The sequence below is a fragment of the Chiloscyllium plagiosum genome, chromosome 3 (assembly GCF_004010195.1).
Source record: "Chiloscyllium plagiosum isolate BGI_BamShark_2017 chromosome 3, ASM401019v2, whole genome shotgun sequence".
In the NCBI taxonomy this organism is placed as follows: Eukaryota; Metazoa; Chordata; class Chondrichthyes; order Orectolobiformes; family Hemiscylliidae; genus Chiloscyllium; species Chiloscyllium plagiosum.
In genome coordinates, this window is record NC_057712.1 from 46,097,296 (window position 1) to 46,115,956 (window position 18,661).

Genomic DNA, 18,661 nt, shown 5'->3' on the forward strand with positions numbered 1-18,661 from the left:
AGTTGAAGTATCACCTTAAATATTTATCATAAATATCTACCACTTTACCTTTCAACCTATGGTATCTTCTGAGTCTACACTGGTAAACTCTACCTTTCAACTCTTACAATTGCCTTTATTTAAGTTTAAGATACTAGTTTCAGTCCAAAGTTTCTCACCTTCAAATTGAATGTGAAACTCTTATTATGCTTGGTTTCAGTTGGCTAATAATTATTGGGTTGGTTCACATCTTAGATTAACTTGTATCAGAATATGGAAGTAAAGTAACAATCTGTTCACTGGTATCACTAGCCATGAGCTTATCACTTCTCATCTACTACTTTGCTAATTTTATTTGCTTGCTTTGTTTTCCTTGATGAGCTTTTCTTAAACCATACTTCTTCATTCAATCCACCACCCACTCTCTGTTTTTGTGCTGCTGGCTTCATTAGCTAATTATACAGTATGGGTGATAATTTAACATTTCATGTAGCTTCTTATGACAGCAGTGCACTTATTTCAGTCATCCATGCTGTTTTCTGAGAATGAGCTTATGAATATCTAGTTTGAGTTTGTAAACCTAAAGATGTCCACTGATGCTATTATCTGACAAGACTTAGTGTGTTTGCATTATATTCCTGCAAAGACAATGTGCACATTAACCTGTTTGTCTTAAATCATTTAATGCTTCAACTAATGTAGATAGCATAGTGGTTATTTACTGGGGAACTAATGTGGGAAACATGAATGCATCATCATACTAGAATAAGAATCCAGAGCATAGGATTTATAATAAAGAATTAAAGTTAAAAATTTCAATATGGTTGTTTGAAATTTTTAATTCATTATTCAAAGATAAAATCTGTTAATAAGAAAGATGCAATCTAGAAAAAAATGACCATGCAGCTGTTGTACAGTCAGAAAGAAAACAATTGGTTCATTATCTGTTTTGTTTCTCTTCTGGAAATGTTGCCTTTCAGGACAGCCTGGAATGCCTACATCCCAGGGTGAATGGAAGTAATAATCGTTGTATATGTATGTCAAGTGTTAGATAACTTATATGTCCAAATGGTCATTTTTCAAACAGACATTTCTGGCAAGATGGATTTCTTCTATAGTTGTTTTAGTTAATCATCCATTTAAAAAATATTCTGTGTTTTCTTTTCCCTCTTTTCTTAAGGAGCAGCGTCCAGGAAATTTCATGAAATTGAAAGTCTTTGGGTGAGCAACAGCAACTCACTTGAAAAGGTGGTTCAGTGTTATGTAGGCTTCCAGTGCACTGTCAACATGTGGACAAAGCTGCTTGTCTCGCCTGTATGTGGGGAATGGAAATATGAGCTGCACAACAGTAGGATTCCCTGTCTCAATTTGAAATATGTAAGATGGTATTCACAATCTAAAAATATGTGGAGGAATACAGTTATAATTTATAAACCTAGGACAAAAACATAGGAACAGACAGAGGCCAATCAGTCCCTTGAACCTGTTTCACAATTTACTTAATTCATAGTTGATCTAGATATCAAGTCCATTCACCCATCTTGATGGTGTAAACCTTAATACCTTGGCCTAACAATTGTTTATCAAACTGAGTTGTGAAATTTTCAATTAAACCTCAGCCTCCATTATTAGTCCATGGATGAGAGTTCCAGACTTTCACATGCCTATATGTGTTAGGAAATGCTGTCTGAAATAACCCCTGAATCTTTGGAATTGTCCATGCAACACAACTGTGAAATCTTAGTCATTGAATATGTTGAAAGTATAAGTTGATAAATTTCTGGAGATGAATTTGATGAGGGAATATTAGGACAGTGTGGGAAAATGGCATAAACGTAGATGATCAGCCATAATCCAGAATGTCAGAGCTAGCATGTGAAGTTGAATGGTCAGCTCCTGCTCCAATATACCTGTGAATGGCCCACTTCCCATGCTAAGGTGTGAAAACAACTTCAGAGAAAACAGTTTCTCTCCAATCCAAACCATTATATCTTTTAATCATTTTAGACATTTCACTTAGAATCCCATGTCAATGATCTAAGTATGTGGAAAATATGAAATTTGATGGTATACTAATCAAATCTGATAAGTTCAAATTCACTCTGGGCAAGATTTGCTGCAAAATTATATTTTTGGTGTTGCAAAGCTGGTCCATAATTAACAAGATGCTAATGCACTAGCAGTATTGTTGTCAATCAACTGTGAAGCATATTTCCCATAGTTAACAACTGTATGGCCTTGAGCTATTAGTAATAAAGCTTCTTGGGGTGAAAAAACCTCTTGCACCTGTTAACAAATCTACTACGACAAGAGGGCACTGTAGTCTCATTCACTAAGTGAATGTCAGAGAAGGATTAAGACATCTTTGTGATACATAAATATGTATTTGTTTGGTGGGTTGTTCTAATGTTGAAATACATTAACAAAGGACATCCATTTTATCCTTTCCAAACAATATTATTTTCCTCCTGCCCACTGACTCAGAATCCCCAACTTGAAACAGAATAGTTAACTGACCAGCAATAATTAATATGGCAAACTGCTGCCAAATGTCTTTATATTTGATTAAAACCTTTATTGGTCATGAACAGTCTGGCATTCAACATTTATTTCTTTTTAAAAATATCCATTAATTTTGATGCAAATCTCTATGACAGTGCCAGGGTCATTGTTAATCAGTCATTACTGGACAGTACTGGCAAATCCATGGTTTGAAGAAATGCACTCAGAAAAAAGGCAAAGGATTCTTGACACAGCTGCCCCAAATATGTCTACAGTGCTCAAAGATTTTTTCTTGCTCAAGTGTGTTGCAGTGCTTTGCGCTATTCTCTCAACTGCTGGTAACATTATCTCTCTGGCTCGTCTTCATTTGACTTCGCTTTTCAACCTGTTCCCATTAAGTTATAGGAGACTTGCCAACTTTCCGAGTTGCTATTCTCTTTTCACTTAAATACTTGTTTCGTCGTGTTAACGTTTCCTCCTCCTTAGTTCATGGGACCTTTACATTTTGATTCATATGATTGTAGCATTTGGTGTGTGCCTCTGTTTGTATTTCATTAGTTCCAATTGCCTGTGGCCTATTGTATTGTGCCCAAAAATAGCATATTGTCTCTGAATGTGATACAGAAGCCTCAGCACAAATTATCCTCTCATACTGCATTAGCTACAGTGCAATGCATCTCTTTCCATTATACCAAATCAAGCATAAAGCAATGTTTCATTTCTTTGGTTTACTGTTGTGGCATCAGCTATAGTTAGTTCACTTCTCATTGTTTTGTATCAATTATGATGCATCGTTCTGTTTCTCAATGTAGTCTGTTGGTCATTGTATATTATTTCAATTTCTTAATACATTGCATCAAGCTAAATAGTTTTGAATGTATTCTATTACACTTCAATCATGGCTGTCATCCATTGGTATTTCTTCATTGTATCTTGCATTTAAGGAGCACACTTGTTTGTCCAGCTGCATCAGTCTTAAGTGTTAAATTCTGCAAATATATTTCTTCAGTTATGTTTCCCTCATATATTCATCAACTATGCTATTTAAACTGTACCTTCTTAACATTTCTGGAACATTCATTTGAGAAATCTTTGTGTAGCTAATAATTACAGCTGTGTAAAGCTTTTGTCGCAATTTCACTTGGCTGCTTTCCCAAATTTCACCCTTTGCAGTTCCAATGTTAGATTTCTCATCCTCATTTTAAAATCTTTCAGACCCTACAAGGAATCATGGGCCTCATTGCTGACAGAGTCAAAGAGTCATAGAAATGTACAGCATGGAAACAGACCCTTCGGTCCAACCCGTCCAAGCTGACCAGATATCCCAACCCAATCTAATCCCACCTGCCAGCACCGGGCCCATATCCCTCCAAACCCTTCCTATACCCATCCACATGCCTTTTAAATGTTGCAATTGTACTAGCCTCACCACTTCCTCTGGCAGCTCATTCCATACACGTATCACCCTCTGTGTGGAAAACGTTGTCCCGTAGGTCTTTTTTATATCTTTCCCCTCTCACCCTAAACCTATGCCCTCTAGTTCTAGACTCCCCCGCCCCAGGGAAAAGACTTTGCCTATTTATCCTATCCATGCCCCTCATGATTTTATAAACCTCTATAAGATCACACCTCAGCCTCCGATGCTCCAGGGAAAACAGCCCTGGTAACATCCTTGTAAATTTTTTCTGAACCCTTTCAAGTTTCACAATATCTTTCCGATAGGAAGGAGACCAGAATTGCACACAACATTCCAACAGTGGCCTAACCAATGTGCTGGACAGCTGCAACATGACCTCTCAACCCCTGTACTCAATACTCTGAACAATAAATGAAAGCAAAGCAAATGCCTTCTTCACTACCCTGTCTACCTGCAACTCCACTTTCAAGGAGCTATGAACCTGGACTCCAAGTTCTCTTTATTCAGCAACACTCCCAAGGACCTTACCATTAAGTGTATAAGTCCTGCTAAGGTTAGCTTTACCAAAATGCAACACCTCACATTTAGCTAAATTAGACTCCATCTGCCACTCTGCAGCCCACTGTAATCTGAGGTAACCTTCTTCACTGTCCACTACACCTCCCATTTTGGTGTCATCAGCAAACTTACTAACTATACCTCTTATACTCACATCCAAAACATTTATATAAATGACGAAAAGTCGTGGACCCAACACCAATCTTTGTGGCACTCCACTGGTCACAGGCCTCCAGTCTGAAAGACATTCCTCCACTACCACCCTCTGTCTTCTACCTTTTGGCTAGTTCTCCCTGTATTCCATGAGATCTAACCTTGCTCACCAGTCTCCTGTGGGAAAACTTGTTGAATGCCTTACTGAAGTCCACATAGATCACATCTATCACTCTACCCTCATCAATTCTTCAAAAAACTCAATCATGTTTGTGAGACATGATTTCCCACGTAAAAAGCCATGTTGACTATTCATAATCAGTCCTTGCCTTTCCAAATACATGTACGTACTGTCCTTCAGGATTCCCTCCAACAACTTGCTCACCGCTGACGTCAGGCTCACTGGTCTGTAGTTCCCTGGCTTGTCCTTACAACCTTTCTTAAATAATGGTACCATGTTAGCCAACCTTCAGTCTTCTGGCACCTCACCTGTGACTATCGATGATACAAATATCTCAGTAAGAGGCCCAGCAATCACTTCTCCAGCTTCCCACAGAGTTCTAGGGTACACCTGATCAGGTCCTAGGGAATTATTCGCTTTTCTTCATTTCAAGACATCCAGCAATTCCTTCTCTGTAATATGGACATTTTTAACAATGTCACCATCTGTTTCCCTACATTCTATATCTTCCATGTCCTTTTCCACAGTAAATACTGATTCAAAATACTCGTTTAGCATCTGCCCCATCTCCTGCGGCTACACACAAAGACCGCCTTGCTGATCTTTGAGGGGCCCTATTCTCTCCCTAGTTACCCTTTTGTCCTTAATGTATTTGTAAAAACCCTTTGGATTCTCCTGAATTCTATTTGCCAAAGCTATCTCATGTCCCCTTTTTGGCCTCCTGATTTCCCTCTTAAGTAGACTCCTACTGCTTTTATACTCTATAAGGATTCACTCGATCTATCCTGTCTAAATCTGACACATGCTTCCTTCTTTTTCTTAACCAAACCATCAATTTCTTTAGTCATCCAGCATTCCCTATACCTACCAGCCTTCCCTTTCACCCTAATGGGAATATACTTTCTCTGGACTCTCATTATCTCATTTCTGAAGGCTTCCCATTTTCCAGCCGTCCCTTTACCTGCAAACATCTGCGCCCAATCAGCTTTTGTAGGTTCTTGTTTAATACCATCGAAATTGGCCTTTTTCCAGTTTAGAACCTCAACTTTTAGATCTGGTCTATCCTTTTCCATCACTATTTTAAAACTAACAGAATTATGGTCGCTGGCCCCAAAATGCTTCCCCACTGACACCTCAGTCACCTGCCCTGCCTTATTTCCCAAGAGTAGGTCAAGTTTTGCACCTTCTCTAGTAGGTGCACATACTATTCTCCACATACTGAATCAGAAAGTTTTCTTGTACACACTTAACAAATTCCTCTTCATCTAAACCCTTATCACTATGGAAGTCCAAGTCTATGTTTGGAAAGTTGAAATACCCTACCATAACCACCCTATTATTCTTACAGATAACTGAGATCTCCTTACAAGTTTGTTTCTCACTTTCCCTCTGACTATTTGGGGGTCTATAATACAAGGCGAAAGTGAGGACTGCAGATGCTGGAGATCAGAGCTGAAAAATGTGTTGCTGGAAAAGCGCAGCAGGTCAGGCAACATCCAAGGTATAATACAATCCCAATAAGGTGATCATCCCTTTTTTATTTCTCAGTTCCACCCAAATATCTTCCCTGGATTTACTTCCAGGAATATCCTCCCTCAGCACAGCTGTAATGCTATCTCTTATCAAAAACGCCACTCCCCCTCCTCTCTTGCCTCCCTTGCTATCCTTCCTGTAGAATTTGTATCCTGGAACATTAAGCTGCCAGTCCTGTCCATCCCTGAGTCACATTTCTGTAGTTGCTATGATATCCCAGTCCCATGTTCCTAACCATGCCCTGAGTTCATCTGCCTTCCCTGTTAGGCCTCGTGCATTGAAATAAATGTAGTTTAATTTATCAGTCCTACCTTGTTCTCTGTTTTGTGTCTGCCTGCTCTCTTTGACTCACCTTTGTTCTCAACTGTACCAATCTCAGATTGAAATCTTTCCTCACTATCTCCCTCGGTCCCACTGACCCCCCCCCCCACCTTACTAGTTTAAATCCTCCTGATCAGCTCTAGCAAATCTCCTGCCAGTATATTAGTCCCCTTCTAATTTAGGTGCAATCCATCCTACTTGTGCAGGTCACTTCTACTCCAAAACAGCTTCTAATGATCCAAAAATGTGAATCTTTCTCACGTACACCAGCTTCTCAGCCAAATATTCATCTGCTGTATCCTCTTTTTCCTACCCTCACTAGCCCATAGCAGTGGTTAGCACTGCTGCCTCACAGCGCCAGAGACCCGGGTTCAATTCCCGCCTCAGGCGATTGACTGTGTGGAGTTTGCACGTTCTCCCCGTGTCTGCGTGGGTTTCCTCCGGGTGCTCCGGTTTCCTCCCACCATCCAAAGCTGTGCAAGGTCAGGTGAATTGGCCATACTAAATTGCCTGTAGTGTTAGGTAAGGGGTAAATGTAGGGATATGGGTGGGTTTCGCTTCAGCGGGTCGGTGTGGACTTGTTGGGCCGAAGGGCCTGCTTCCACACTGTAATCTAATCTAATCTAATCTAATTCAGATATTACTACTCTTGAGGACCTCTTTTTTAAATTCCTGCCTGACTCTCTGTAATTTCCCTTCAGAATCTAAACCTTTTCCCTTCCAATGTCGTTCGTTCCAACATGCGTAATGATCTCCTGCTGGTCCCTCACACCCTTGAGAACATTCTGCACCATCTCTGAGAAATCCTTGATCCTGGCACCAGGGAAGAAGCACTCCATTCTGCTTTTTCACTGCTGGCCACAGAAACGTCTGTCTATACCTCGGACTAGAGAGCCCCCTAACACAATCGATCGCTTTGAACCCGACATTCCTCTCATTACATTACAGCCAGTCTCAATACCAGAAACTTGGCTGTTCATGCTATACTCCCCTGAGACTCCATCCCCCCCTACATTTTCCAAAACAGCATACTTGTTTGAAATGGGGATAGCCACAGAAGACTCCTGCACTACCTGCCTTTCTTACCTTTCCTGGAGTTAACCCATCTATGTGACTGTACCTGAGACTTTCCCCCCTTCCTATAACTGCTATCCATCACATTCTATTGCTCTTGTAAATTCTTCATTGCCTCCAACTGCCTCTCCAACCGATCCATTCAATCTGAAAGGATTTGCAACCAATGGCATTTATTGCAGATATAATCCTCAGACCCCAAACTGAGGAACTCCCTAAACTCCCATATCCAACAAAAAAAGCCATTTTTGCTTCTTTGAATCTACAAACGCAGAAAATAACACTGTCTTGTTCCTCTACAAAACACTGCTCCAGGCTAACTTAGTACTTATGGCTTATATTTTTAAGCTTAATCAAGAGACATAGCTCAATAAAACATATAATCAAGAAAGAACAGTACTCACTACTGCAGACTTATTTTAAGGCAACAGTTCATCATCAATTTCTCAAGGACAACTAGGAGTGGGCAATAAAAAGCTGGCCAGTCAGTGATGCCCTTGTCCCACAATTGAATAAAAATATAGTTAAACAGTGTGTTGAGCTGCCAGTTTGGGGAAACTCGATTTATCTTGCACACTTACTTTTGGATAGTCTATGTGGCACATTATCATGCTGCTTGGGTCTTATTTTCTTGTTGTACATCTTAATCAGTGGTGATTTGTCAGTCATTGCAATATTGCTGCGTTCTTTGCTTGGTGGGTCAAGCTCTGATCTTCACTGTCAGACAACTGCTGATCCTTGACTCTCGCTTGCACATTTTAAGAAGGCTCTCAGTCTCTTTGTACATGCCATTGTTTAGGATGAAATGATTCATGGGTCATTGCTCATTTTACCTGCTGCGGCTGAGTTGGTAGCACTCTTATCTATATCAGCAGGCTATGGATTCAAATCCCACCACAGGACTGGGGAAAAAGATTCCAAGCTCAAATTCCCAGTGCAAAACAGGGAGGTCCCTATTTTATGAATATCCTACTTATAAGGGCAGTCCTTCATAGTGATGTATTGGTATTAATTTTAAAGATCCCACATACAAACATTTACTCGTACTTACAAATGGCTATTTTATAGTGTTCTATATTATGTTCAGACTTCTGTACAAATCGATTTGCAAACAGACTAAAGAATGGAATGAACTGTTTCACAACCTGAGGAAATGCTGCATTGCTGGAGGTACTGTCTTTCAGATGAGATATTAAACCCAGGTTGCATGTACCATCTCAGGTAGATGCAAAATATCCGGTGGTATTATTTTGAAGATAATCAGGGGTATTAACTCCAGTATCCTGGTCAAGATTTATCCCTCCATTAACATTAAAATGTATTGTCTGACAATTATTGTCTTGTTTTTAAAAGAAAGTAGCAGTGTGCAAATTGGCTGCTGCAATTCCTAAAACAGTGACTAACTTCCAGAAAAGTACTTCATACACTGTAAAATACTTGGGACTTCCAATGGAAATAAAAGACACATCTAACCTGCAACCACAAATTTCATAAATATGGGTTGCAAGAACCTCAAACCTGCAAGACAATTACAAAAGCTATGGGTCCTCCATTTCTACATTCTGGGTCCTCTTCTCTGCCTCATTTGCACTGATGCCCTCCTGACACTGAGCAAATTGAAGACCGTAAAGGAGATGGCCAAGTCCTGGAATAAAGTGTTGAAATAACTTATCTCTCAAAGTCTTAATATATAAAGGCATTGAATAAATGCTTTGGAATCACTGGCACTTAATTATTATGCATTTGCTTTGGAGTACATTGTCACCTAGAACCTCCCACTGCATTTTGTTACAGCACATCACCTGCATTGCCATCTTTACTATGTGAAACCTAATTTACTTTTATTAAGTTATGATTAATAAACACTACTGCTCCAAATAACTTTATTATCGCCAATAAACTCTTTGAAGAGCAATATGATCATAAATTATTGTTAAATCATCCAAGTTTTGAAAGATAAATGAACAAAGCTTCATGCTGTTTTGAAGCTCTCAGACCTCTCTCACCCTTCCCAGTTTTCAAGTTTCTAAGTTGCTAAATGTCTTTCATAGGCGTTTTCTCCTCCTTGTCTCCTTCTTCAAGCCTTGAGACCACCCCCTCCACCCCCCAACCTGACTTTGACCAAGCTTTTAGTCAACATTCTTAGTACCCTCTCCTCCAGATTGACACCATATTTTGGCTGATTACCCTCTTGTTCAGTACTTTGGGCATGTTTCCACTATTTCTATAAGCTAGTATACGTGTACGGTTTTGTTGCTCACTCTGAAGTTCTTAACTTTATCTTCTCTGATAAGGTTCAAAGATGATGGACCAAAAATGCTCTCAATCAACATTTGCATTTCCTCAAAGCAATTCCTGTACTTTTGGGAACCTAGTTACATAGAATATACAGCACAGAAACAGGTCTTTTGACACAGCTGGTGCTGACACTGGTGTTTAGGTTCCGCATGAGCCTTCTCGCAAATTATGTCTTCCCACTTGATCAACAGAAAGCCAAGTGCACGCTAGCAGTATCAACACTTTACCAGTCGCTGATCAGAGCAACTTTAAATTGCCCATTAAATGCACATGTAGTAATTCGTGCAAAATTGTTAACTCTCTTATTTGCTTCCATAATAATCTATAATACTTTGCCTAATCCTGAAAATGATGATTGTTTAAATAATTATGTTCATCTACATCAGGAGCTGAAAATAACACTCCAACCCTCTTTTTGAACTTGCCTCCTAGCGACTGCTGATTTCTACACAATGCACTGACATTCTTATTGTCACCTTCTAAAGTCACAGAAATATCCAATTTTTCCCTCCAGATTATTTTGCACTTTTTTCCCGTTGTTACCACAAATAATATTACTGAGGCCTAAGCTTTGTTAGTCTAACCCCTTTCTAACACAGCAACACAAAAGAAAGAGTTTGAAGCATCTCAAACGAGTGTGCATGTTTTAATGAAACATGAAAAAAGAATCCCCCATGGAGTGTGGAATAGATAGCAGCAGGCTTTATCTGTGAACTTCTGCTAGGTGCATTGGCCCATTAATATGTAACAGCTTTCCTTTGGGATTTATGCAGCAAATTTAAAAAAAAAGAGAATGGCATTGAAATATGTATAATGTTCTCTGAAAAGGTGGTAATACACAAAGCTGCAACAGCAAGCTTTTTGAATATTATTGAAATTTGAAGATAAGACAGGATGGGCTATCCAGCTGTATTCACAACTGCGTCGTGACGAAAAATAAAGCAAAATGTTAGCAGGGTATTTATCGCTTGATTTGCTCCTCTGAACATGATCGCTCACCTTGCACACAACCACAAGAGTACTCGCCAATCATATTTACACAAGTTGCTCCATTTTTGCAGGGATCAGAAGCACATTCATCAATGTCTGTTGCGCACTTCTTGTCTGCAAGGAAAGAAAATGAAACATTAAAACTATAAATCATGTTGAGCTGGAACAGGCAGCTAATGTCGCTTCACAGTTCGTGCCACATCAATATAATCTGGCTTTACAAGTTCACAAAATGCCTGTCTACTGGGCGAGATACATAGCAAGTCAACACATTCTTTCACTCTTGCTCTCTATATGCATCAGAAATCTAAGCCTATTCAACCCATTAGTGCCTATTAGTCGAAGTGGTTTAGATGCATTGAACTTGAGGGAAGATTATCTTTATGGTTACTGAGGCCTAAGCAGAGCAACAGGGAGATGACAAAACATGCCATTACTCTTGGGTGCGTGTGTCACTATTATTATGTTCCAGGCTATCCTAAACTTCCAATCATGGCTTGGTGAATAGCATTGATGCCTCAGACTCAGGGGTTTGTGGGTTCAAATCTTATTTCAGACAACTGAACACAAGATCTCAGCTAACAGACCAGTCCAGGTGAGGAGGAATGGTGCTGGGAGAGGCACCATTTTGATTTTGCATGAAACATAAAACCAATAAGATGTTGAAGGGAAAATAACAAGTTCTCTCGAATTAATAGATATGAAGCTGGAGATGCACAGCAGGTCAGAGAGCATAGGAGTAGCTGAAAAGTTGGAGTTTTGGGCTGCGACCCTTTATTAGGACTGAGAAGGGGGCAGGGAGCCCAGAAATAAATAGAGGGAGAAAGTGGGGCTGGGGGCAGGGAGCTGGGATGGTGTTGGGGGAATGCACATAGGGGGTAATCATGTTTGGTCAGTGGGGAGGGGTGGAGTGGGTATGTGAATAGGAACATAGACAGGTTGGGTTAGAGTAAGGAGGTGGGGAGGAGAGGTAGGACTGGGCGTGGGGAGATTTTGAAGCTGGTGAACTCTATATTGAAGCCATTGGGCTGTAAACTCCTTTGGTGAAATATAAAGTGTTGCTCCTTCAGTTTTCATTTGGCCTCACATTCACAGTGGAGGAGGCCAAGGATGGACATATTGCTAGGAGAGTGGGAGGGGGAATTGAAATGGATGGCAACCGGAAGGTTATGTTGGTTGGTGCGTGCGGAGCACAGGTGTTATATGTACCGATTTTCGAGTGTGTGTTTGGTCTCCCTGATATAGAAGCGACCACATCAGGTGCACATCAGATCTTCAGGTGAAACTGGGCTGGATCTGGAAGGATTATTTGGGGGTTGGATGGAGGTGAGAGGGAAGGTGTAGAGGCAAGTGTTGTGGTTACAGGGAAAGGTATAGGTTAAAGAGGAGAGGTTGGTGGGGAGTGTAGAGCTGACAAGGGTGTCATGGAGTGAATGGTCCCTGCGGAAAGTAGGAAAGGGTTGGGAAGGAAATATTGTTTTGGTTGTGGAGTCTGATTGTATGTGGCGGCAGTGATGGAGGTTGATGGATTTGATTTGGAGACTGGTGGGGACCGTAATTTCCACTCTTCCATGTTCAGTGATGTCCTCAATGCCTGAAACGTTGATGTTCCAGCTCGTCTAATGCTGTCTCTTGTGCTGTGTGTCTTCAGCTCCACATCTATTGACTCTGGCTTCCAGCATCTGCAATCCCTACCATCTCCAAATTCTCTCGAACTTCCTGGTCAACAGTTTCTGTCATTCAGCATCACAAAAACAGATGTTCTGATTGTTCCCAACTGTTATTTGTAGGAGCTTGCTGTGCACAAATTGGCTGCCACATTTCTGACAATTCCACTGAAGTGATAGTGGTAATGTCACTCGACCAGTAAAGTGAGAGGCAAAGGCTAATGATTTAGAGAGCAGGGTTCCAATTCCACCCAAGCAGTTGGTGGGATTTAAATTCTATTAATGGTCTTGATCTGTTCTATGCTGCATGGGAGCCTGTTGTCATGAAACAGTGCAGACTAACTCCTGAATTCTTATAACTATCAGCGGAGAGAATTAGCATGGAAACAATACCCCTTTCACAGCAGTTAGCATGGTGTATTCCAGGGAAACAACACCCTTTTTACAGCAGTTAGCATGGTGCATTCCATGGAAATAATGCTCCTTTTACAGCAGTTAACGTTATGTATTCCATGGAAACAACACCCCTTTTACAGCAGTTAGCATGGTGTATTCCATGGAAACAACACCCTTTTTACAGCAGTTAGTGTTGTGTATTCCATGGAAACAACACCCTTTTTACAGCAGTTAGCATGGTGTATTCCATGGAAACAACACCCCTTTTACAGCAGTTAGCATGGTGTATTCCATGGAAACAACACCCCTTTTACAGCAATTGGTGTAGTGTTTTCCAGGGAAACAACACCCTTTTTACAGCAGTTAGCGTGGTGTATTCCAAGAAAACAATACCCCTTTTACAGCAGTTAGCATGTTTATTCCATGAAAATAACACCCCTTTTACAGCATTTAGCGTGGTGTATTCCATGGAAACAACACCCCTTTTACAGCAGTTAGCATAGTGTATTCCATGGATAAATGTCCAGCAGCACCGCCCCAGCCACATTGTATTCAGAGAAGGTTTACTGGACTAACACTTGCGATGAGTGGATTGCCTTATGAGGAAAGGCTAGAGAAGCTGGGCCTGTATCTGAATTTAGAAGAGTCAGAGACAACTTCATTGAAACATACAGATCATTCTGCTATAAGGCGTTAGATGCATTCCACTTTGACCTCGTGCTATAGAAAATCACGCTATGAAAAACTGCTACAGAAAATTGCGCTGTAGAAGATCGCTGTAAAAAAATCACCATACCCGTTCGGTAGAAAGTTCCCATTATCCAAACATAGTACGCAATTCATCAATTGCATTATAACCAATTTGTGTTGACAAAACTCACATAACACCAGAATGATCTGTAAAACACCCTGTCCAGGTGAATGTTGAAAGGAAGCTTCCTCTTTTGGGAAAATCTAGAACTAAGGGTCATAGTTTAAAAGTAAAGAGCACTCATTTAACAGAGGTGAGGAAACATTTGAAAACAATTGAAACATGGGTGAGAGTGAGAGGCTGGTGCTGGGTCCATAAATGGGGAGGTCGTCAGGTCAGTGATAAGTAAATGGTTTAGCTTAACCGTTACTCAGGAGTTAGAGCATAAAGCTAAAGTGAGTTGGAACTGGAAATTCTATGATTCCAATGAACTTATGCAGGGGATCCAGTTCATTGGAAAATTGAACTTCTTGAGAAATGCACCAGAATGAGCTGCATTGAGATTTCCACATGGTCCTAATGAATTACTCCAATCCACCTGTGGTGTTTGGAATGTTTGGGCTATTAAATCTGGACTTGAAAGCTATTCTCCATGATAGTGACCATGATAATCATCATCAATTGGTGTAAAGGCAGATCTGGTTCACTCATATCCTTGAGGCAAGTAAATCAGTCAGTCTCACCCAATCTGGCTGACAAATGGTTCCAGGCTCACAGCAATTGGTTCACTCTAAACTACACTCTGAAGTGGACCTGCAAACCATTTCATTCAAGGATAAATATGGATAAGGAACATATGCTGGCCTTGCCTGTGACATCCAAATCACATGAAAGAGTGAGAAAAACTACAGATTAGGTATAGACACCTTTAGAATGTTGAAACTGTAATAGTCATATTAGGAAGGTAAGTTTTTCCTTTATCTGACTTCAATCCAGAAACAACTTGATCTTCTATCTAAAAAATTGCATCATTTCATAAGCATTATAATAATTGAGGACGGACCAGTTTCCTTGCTCCCGTACTTGTAAGCTCAAACCTGCCTCAAAAATGTGGTGATGGTATATTTTTCTTTTTCTTCTTATCCTGGTATGATCATTGACTCTCAATTGCAATATCCATATTATGCAATGAAAAAAAATGTATAACCAATTCTCTCCTCAGTCACACCAAGGTGGGTGTGAATCACAGACTTCAGTTTTCAGTTCTGTTTTTAGGATCCTATTTGGATGCTACTCTGGATAATTGTGGCCTGACACTCTCCAAGAAGTGGCTATTGCTTTTACTTCTATGATAATTCATAATATACTGTGAGGTAGTATATCTGTCTCTTCAATACAAACTGTTCCTTTTCTCTTCTCAAAGACTAACACATGACTGCTGATGGCACTGTTGCATGATCAGATATATTACTGCCTCATTACTCTACATTTCAGTATCTCAGTTTCCCAGTGAACAAGTTCTTTTCTCATACTCACGCCAAAAGAATACTGTGGATTATAACTATTCAAGTCCAGTTTGGGTTCTCTCCTCCACTCTTGGTTCCCAAGGCACAGAGAACAACCACTAGCAGCCCTTGGAAAGGGGTTTCTACAGCAAGCCTGTACCACTTGAGATACAGTGGCCCACACAAAATATTTCCTCATACTTTCATTATAAAATAAGAATCAGAGGAACGCTGAAGTCAGATGGAATTTAGTAAGACAGGGATTATTACTGGATTTGTCATGTCTTTCAAACACACTGTTACAACCCATTTGGGAATGTTTGCTGACTCCGAAATTTCACTATTCCAAAGATCGGCAAATAAGTTAATAATTCAAGCAAGGCACAGAAAGTCCTCAAATAGCAATCAGATCAATAGAAAATACTGACCAGGTTCTTGCACTTAGCAAATACAATTCATGTATTTATTACAAGTAAATGCAGTCAAATCAGAAGTAAACATATGTGAAGTAACATATGGCTCTATGAGTTAAAACTCTAACCATTTTTAAAACACACACATACACAAAATTATTGATTTTACAAATAGAGGGGGAAAAGAATGGGAAAAAGTTCTATAATACCAGTTCTATAAACAAAAAATGTTTCTTAACAGCTTGATGTTTTTCATTCTCCTTTCTCCATGTTCCTTTACTTCTTTGAAAGAGAAAGTGAGGACTGCAGATGCTGGAGATCAGAGCTGAAAATGTGTTGCTGGAAAAGCGCAGCAGGTCAGGCAGCATCCAAGGACCAGGAGAATCGACGTTTCGGGCATGATTCCTGAAGCAGGGCTCATGCCCGAAACGTTGATTCTCCTGCTCCTTGGATGCTGCCTGACCTGCTGCGCTTTTCCAGCAACACATTTTCAGCTCTTCTTTGAAAGAGACACAAGATGATTGGGAACACAATCTGCAAAGTCTCTTAGTTACTGGTTAAAAGCAACTAGTGAATGAAAATAACTGACTTTTTTCAGGCTTCAGTTATCTTTACTCCAACCAAATCTCACTCTGCGTGCACACACGTACTGGACTATCTACAAATAACATGAGCCCAAACATTTCAATAAAGCAGCACTGTAAACATCACTCACAATGCATTTTAATAAATGATTTCTAAAAGTACAACAATTCCTATTACAGTCCTTTTTTGTTAATGAACAATCCTTTTTTTGATTTCACTCCACAGTAATAAGTATGGAATAGAAAATGATACAGTCTTCACAACAATTACATGAAGTGTCATAACTTGCACAATTCAATTTATAAAACTTCGAAGCAAGCAGGCCTTGATTTGCTCAATATGTTATTTGAATAAAGACTGCTGCCTCACAAAGTTAAGATGCTGTTGTCAAGAGCTTTTCATCTCTCAAATTCACAAAACAACAATCTTTGTCTGGATATGTTGGAACTGAGCAGACGTGACCTCTGTTGCAATTTGTTTCTAACTCTGCCCACATGTTATACTGACAATTTCACTTCTTAGAAGCAGGTTGAAATAATTTTAACATAAAAAATCTTTTGACATAGCTTCAATGTGCTCTTCGGGGGGGGAGGGAGTGGGCAGCCTCACCTTCTTTATCCAGTCGTCTTTACTCAAATGCATACAGGGAATGGAGACCAATGCCAGAGAATTCATGTACTTGTCATGCTTTAGAATCAGAAAATGGAAACAACACACTTTTCGCTCATCAAGTGAGTGTACAGCATATAGTGAATTTTGACCTGCTTCGCATTGACAGCATACTGGAAATTAAACATTTCAATCACTGCTGAAGGGCTTTTGCCTGAAACGTCGAATTTCTTGCTCCTCGAATGCTGCCTGATCTGCTGTGCTTTTCCAGCACTGCTCTAATCCAGAACATTTCAATCAAGTCTGATAACACTCCCCAACCCCTCCACCCCCCAACTATCAATATCCTGGTCACCATTAACCAGAAGCTGAACTTGATACAACATATAAATACAATAGCTAAAAGAGCTAGTTACAGGCTAGGAATCCTGCAGGAAGGAACTCGTGTCCTGGCTCGTGTTGAGTGCAGCAATATCCTTCAGCAACACCTTCCAAATCCATGAGCACTATCATCTAGAAAGACAAAGGCAGCAGATGCATGGGAATACCACCACCAGATGCAAGTTCCCTTCCAAACTACTCACTTTCCTTACATGGAAATATTTAGCTGTTCATTCAGAGTTGCTGGACCAAAACCCTGGAATTCCCTGCCTAATAGCATTGTGGATCTATCTATACCTTCGACTACAGAGGTTTAAGAAAGCAGTTCACCATCTCCTCCAGAGCCACTAGGGGCAAGCAGTAAGGCCAGGTCCAGCCAGTTGAAGTTGTGATGCTCAGTTTTGACACAGCAAGATCAACAATCTAAAATTGCTCAGCACAAATTCTATTCCTCTGTCATTAAGGTGATAGATAGCAAGAAAGGATGTTCTCTACTCATAGCACACACATCCAAAATGCTAAACATAGGAAAATCACCCTTAATATGTGACTGCATAGTGGACGTTATAACTGCTTTTAGTATTGTGAAAATGGCTCCAACTAGAACAAAGCATAAAATGTTAAAGAATCATTAAATTGACCACATTCCTGTAGAACATGTCAGGACAGTTTACTTTGATTGTCCAATGAAGAGAGATTGAGGAGACTGGGCCTGTATTCTCTCCATTTTACAAAGGATGAGAGGTGATCTCATTGAAACTTAAAATTCTTTCAGAGTAGACATTACTTTCCCTGGCTGGCTCAGTGGTTAGCACTGCTGCCTCGCAGTGTGAGGGACCAGTATTTGATTCCAGTGTCTGGCAACTGTCTGTGTGGAATTTGCACATTCTCCCAGTGTCTGCGTGGGTTTCCTCTGGGTGCTCTGGCTTCCTCTCACACTCCAAAGATGTTCAAGTTAGGTGGATTGGCCATGGGAAATTGCCTGTAGTATCTAGTAATGTGCGTGCCAATTGGAAATGTAGGGATGGGGATGGGTCTCAGTGGGATGCTCTTCAGAGGTTCAGTATGGATTTGATGGTTCAAATAGCCTGTTTTCACACTGTAGGAATTCCATGTATGTAAGCCTGAGATGAGGAGGATTTTGTTCACTTAGAGGGTGACGAATATTTCAAAGTCTCTATCCCAGGTGACTGTGATAGTTTTGTCATTGAGCATGCTCAAGAGAGAGAGATTGACAGATTTTTGGAGACTCGTGACATCAAGGGCTGTGGGGATAACATGGTGAGTGGAGACAAGATTGATGGATATGTTGGATGTCAGGGCAGGCTCAATGAGTTGAATAGCCTAGTCACGGCCCTACATTCCTATGAGACACAGTACAACTGTGAGAGAAATGCAAGTTGGAGAC

The 18,661-nt window shown here is 40.3% G+C and overlaps 1 protein-coding gene across 4 annotated transcripts in view; it reads right to left on the reverse strand.

Annotated features, from left to right (window-relative positions):
• The window catches only part of LOC122548634 (protein eyes shut homolog), a 163,230-nt gene that overhangs the window by 126,168 nt on the left and 18,401 nt on the right, over nt 1-18,661 (reverse strand). For all 4 annotated transcript variants that reach the window (XM_043687470.1, XM_043687469.1, XM_043687468.1 and 1 more), the window contains exon 2: nt 11,016-11,120. In XM_043687470.1, coding sequence (XP_043543405.1) covers nt 11,016-11,049 — 34 coding nt within the window. In that variant the 5' untranslated portion in view covers nt 11,050-11,120. The remainder of the gene's footprint in view (nt 1-11,015; nt 11,121-18,661) is intronic.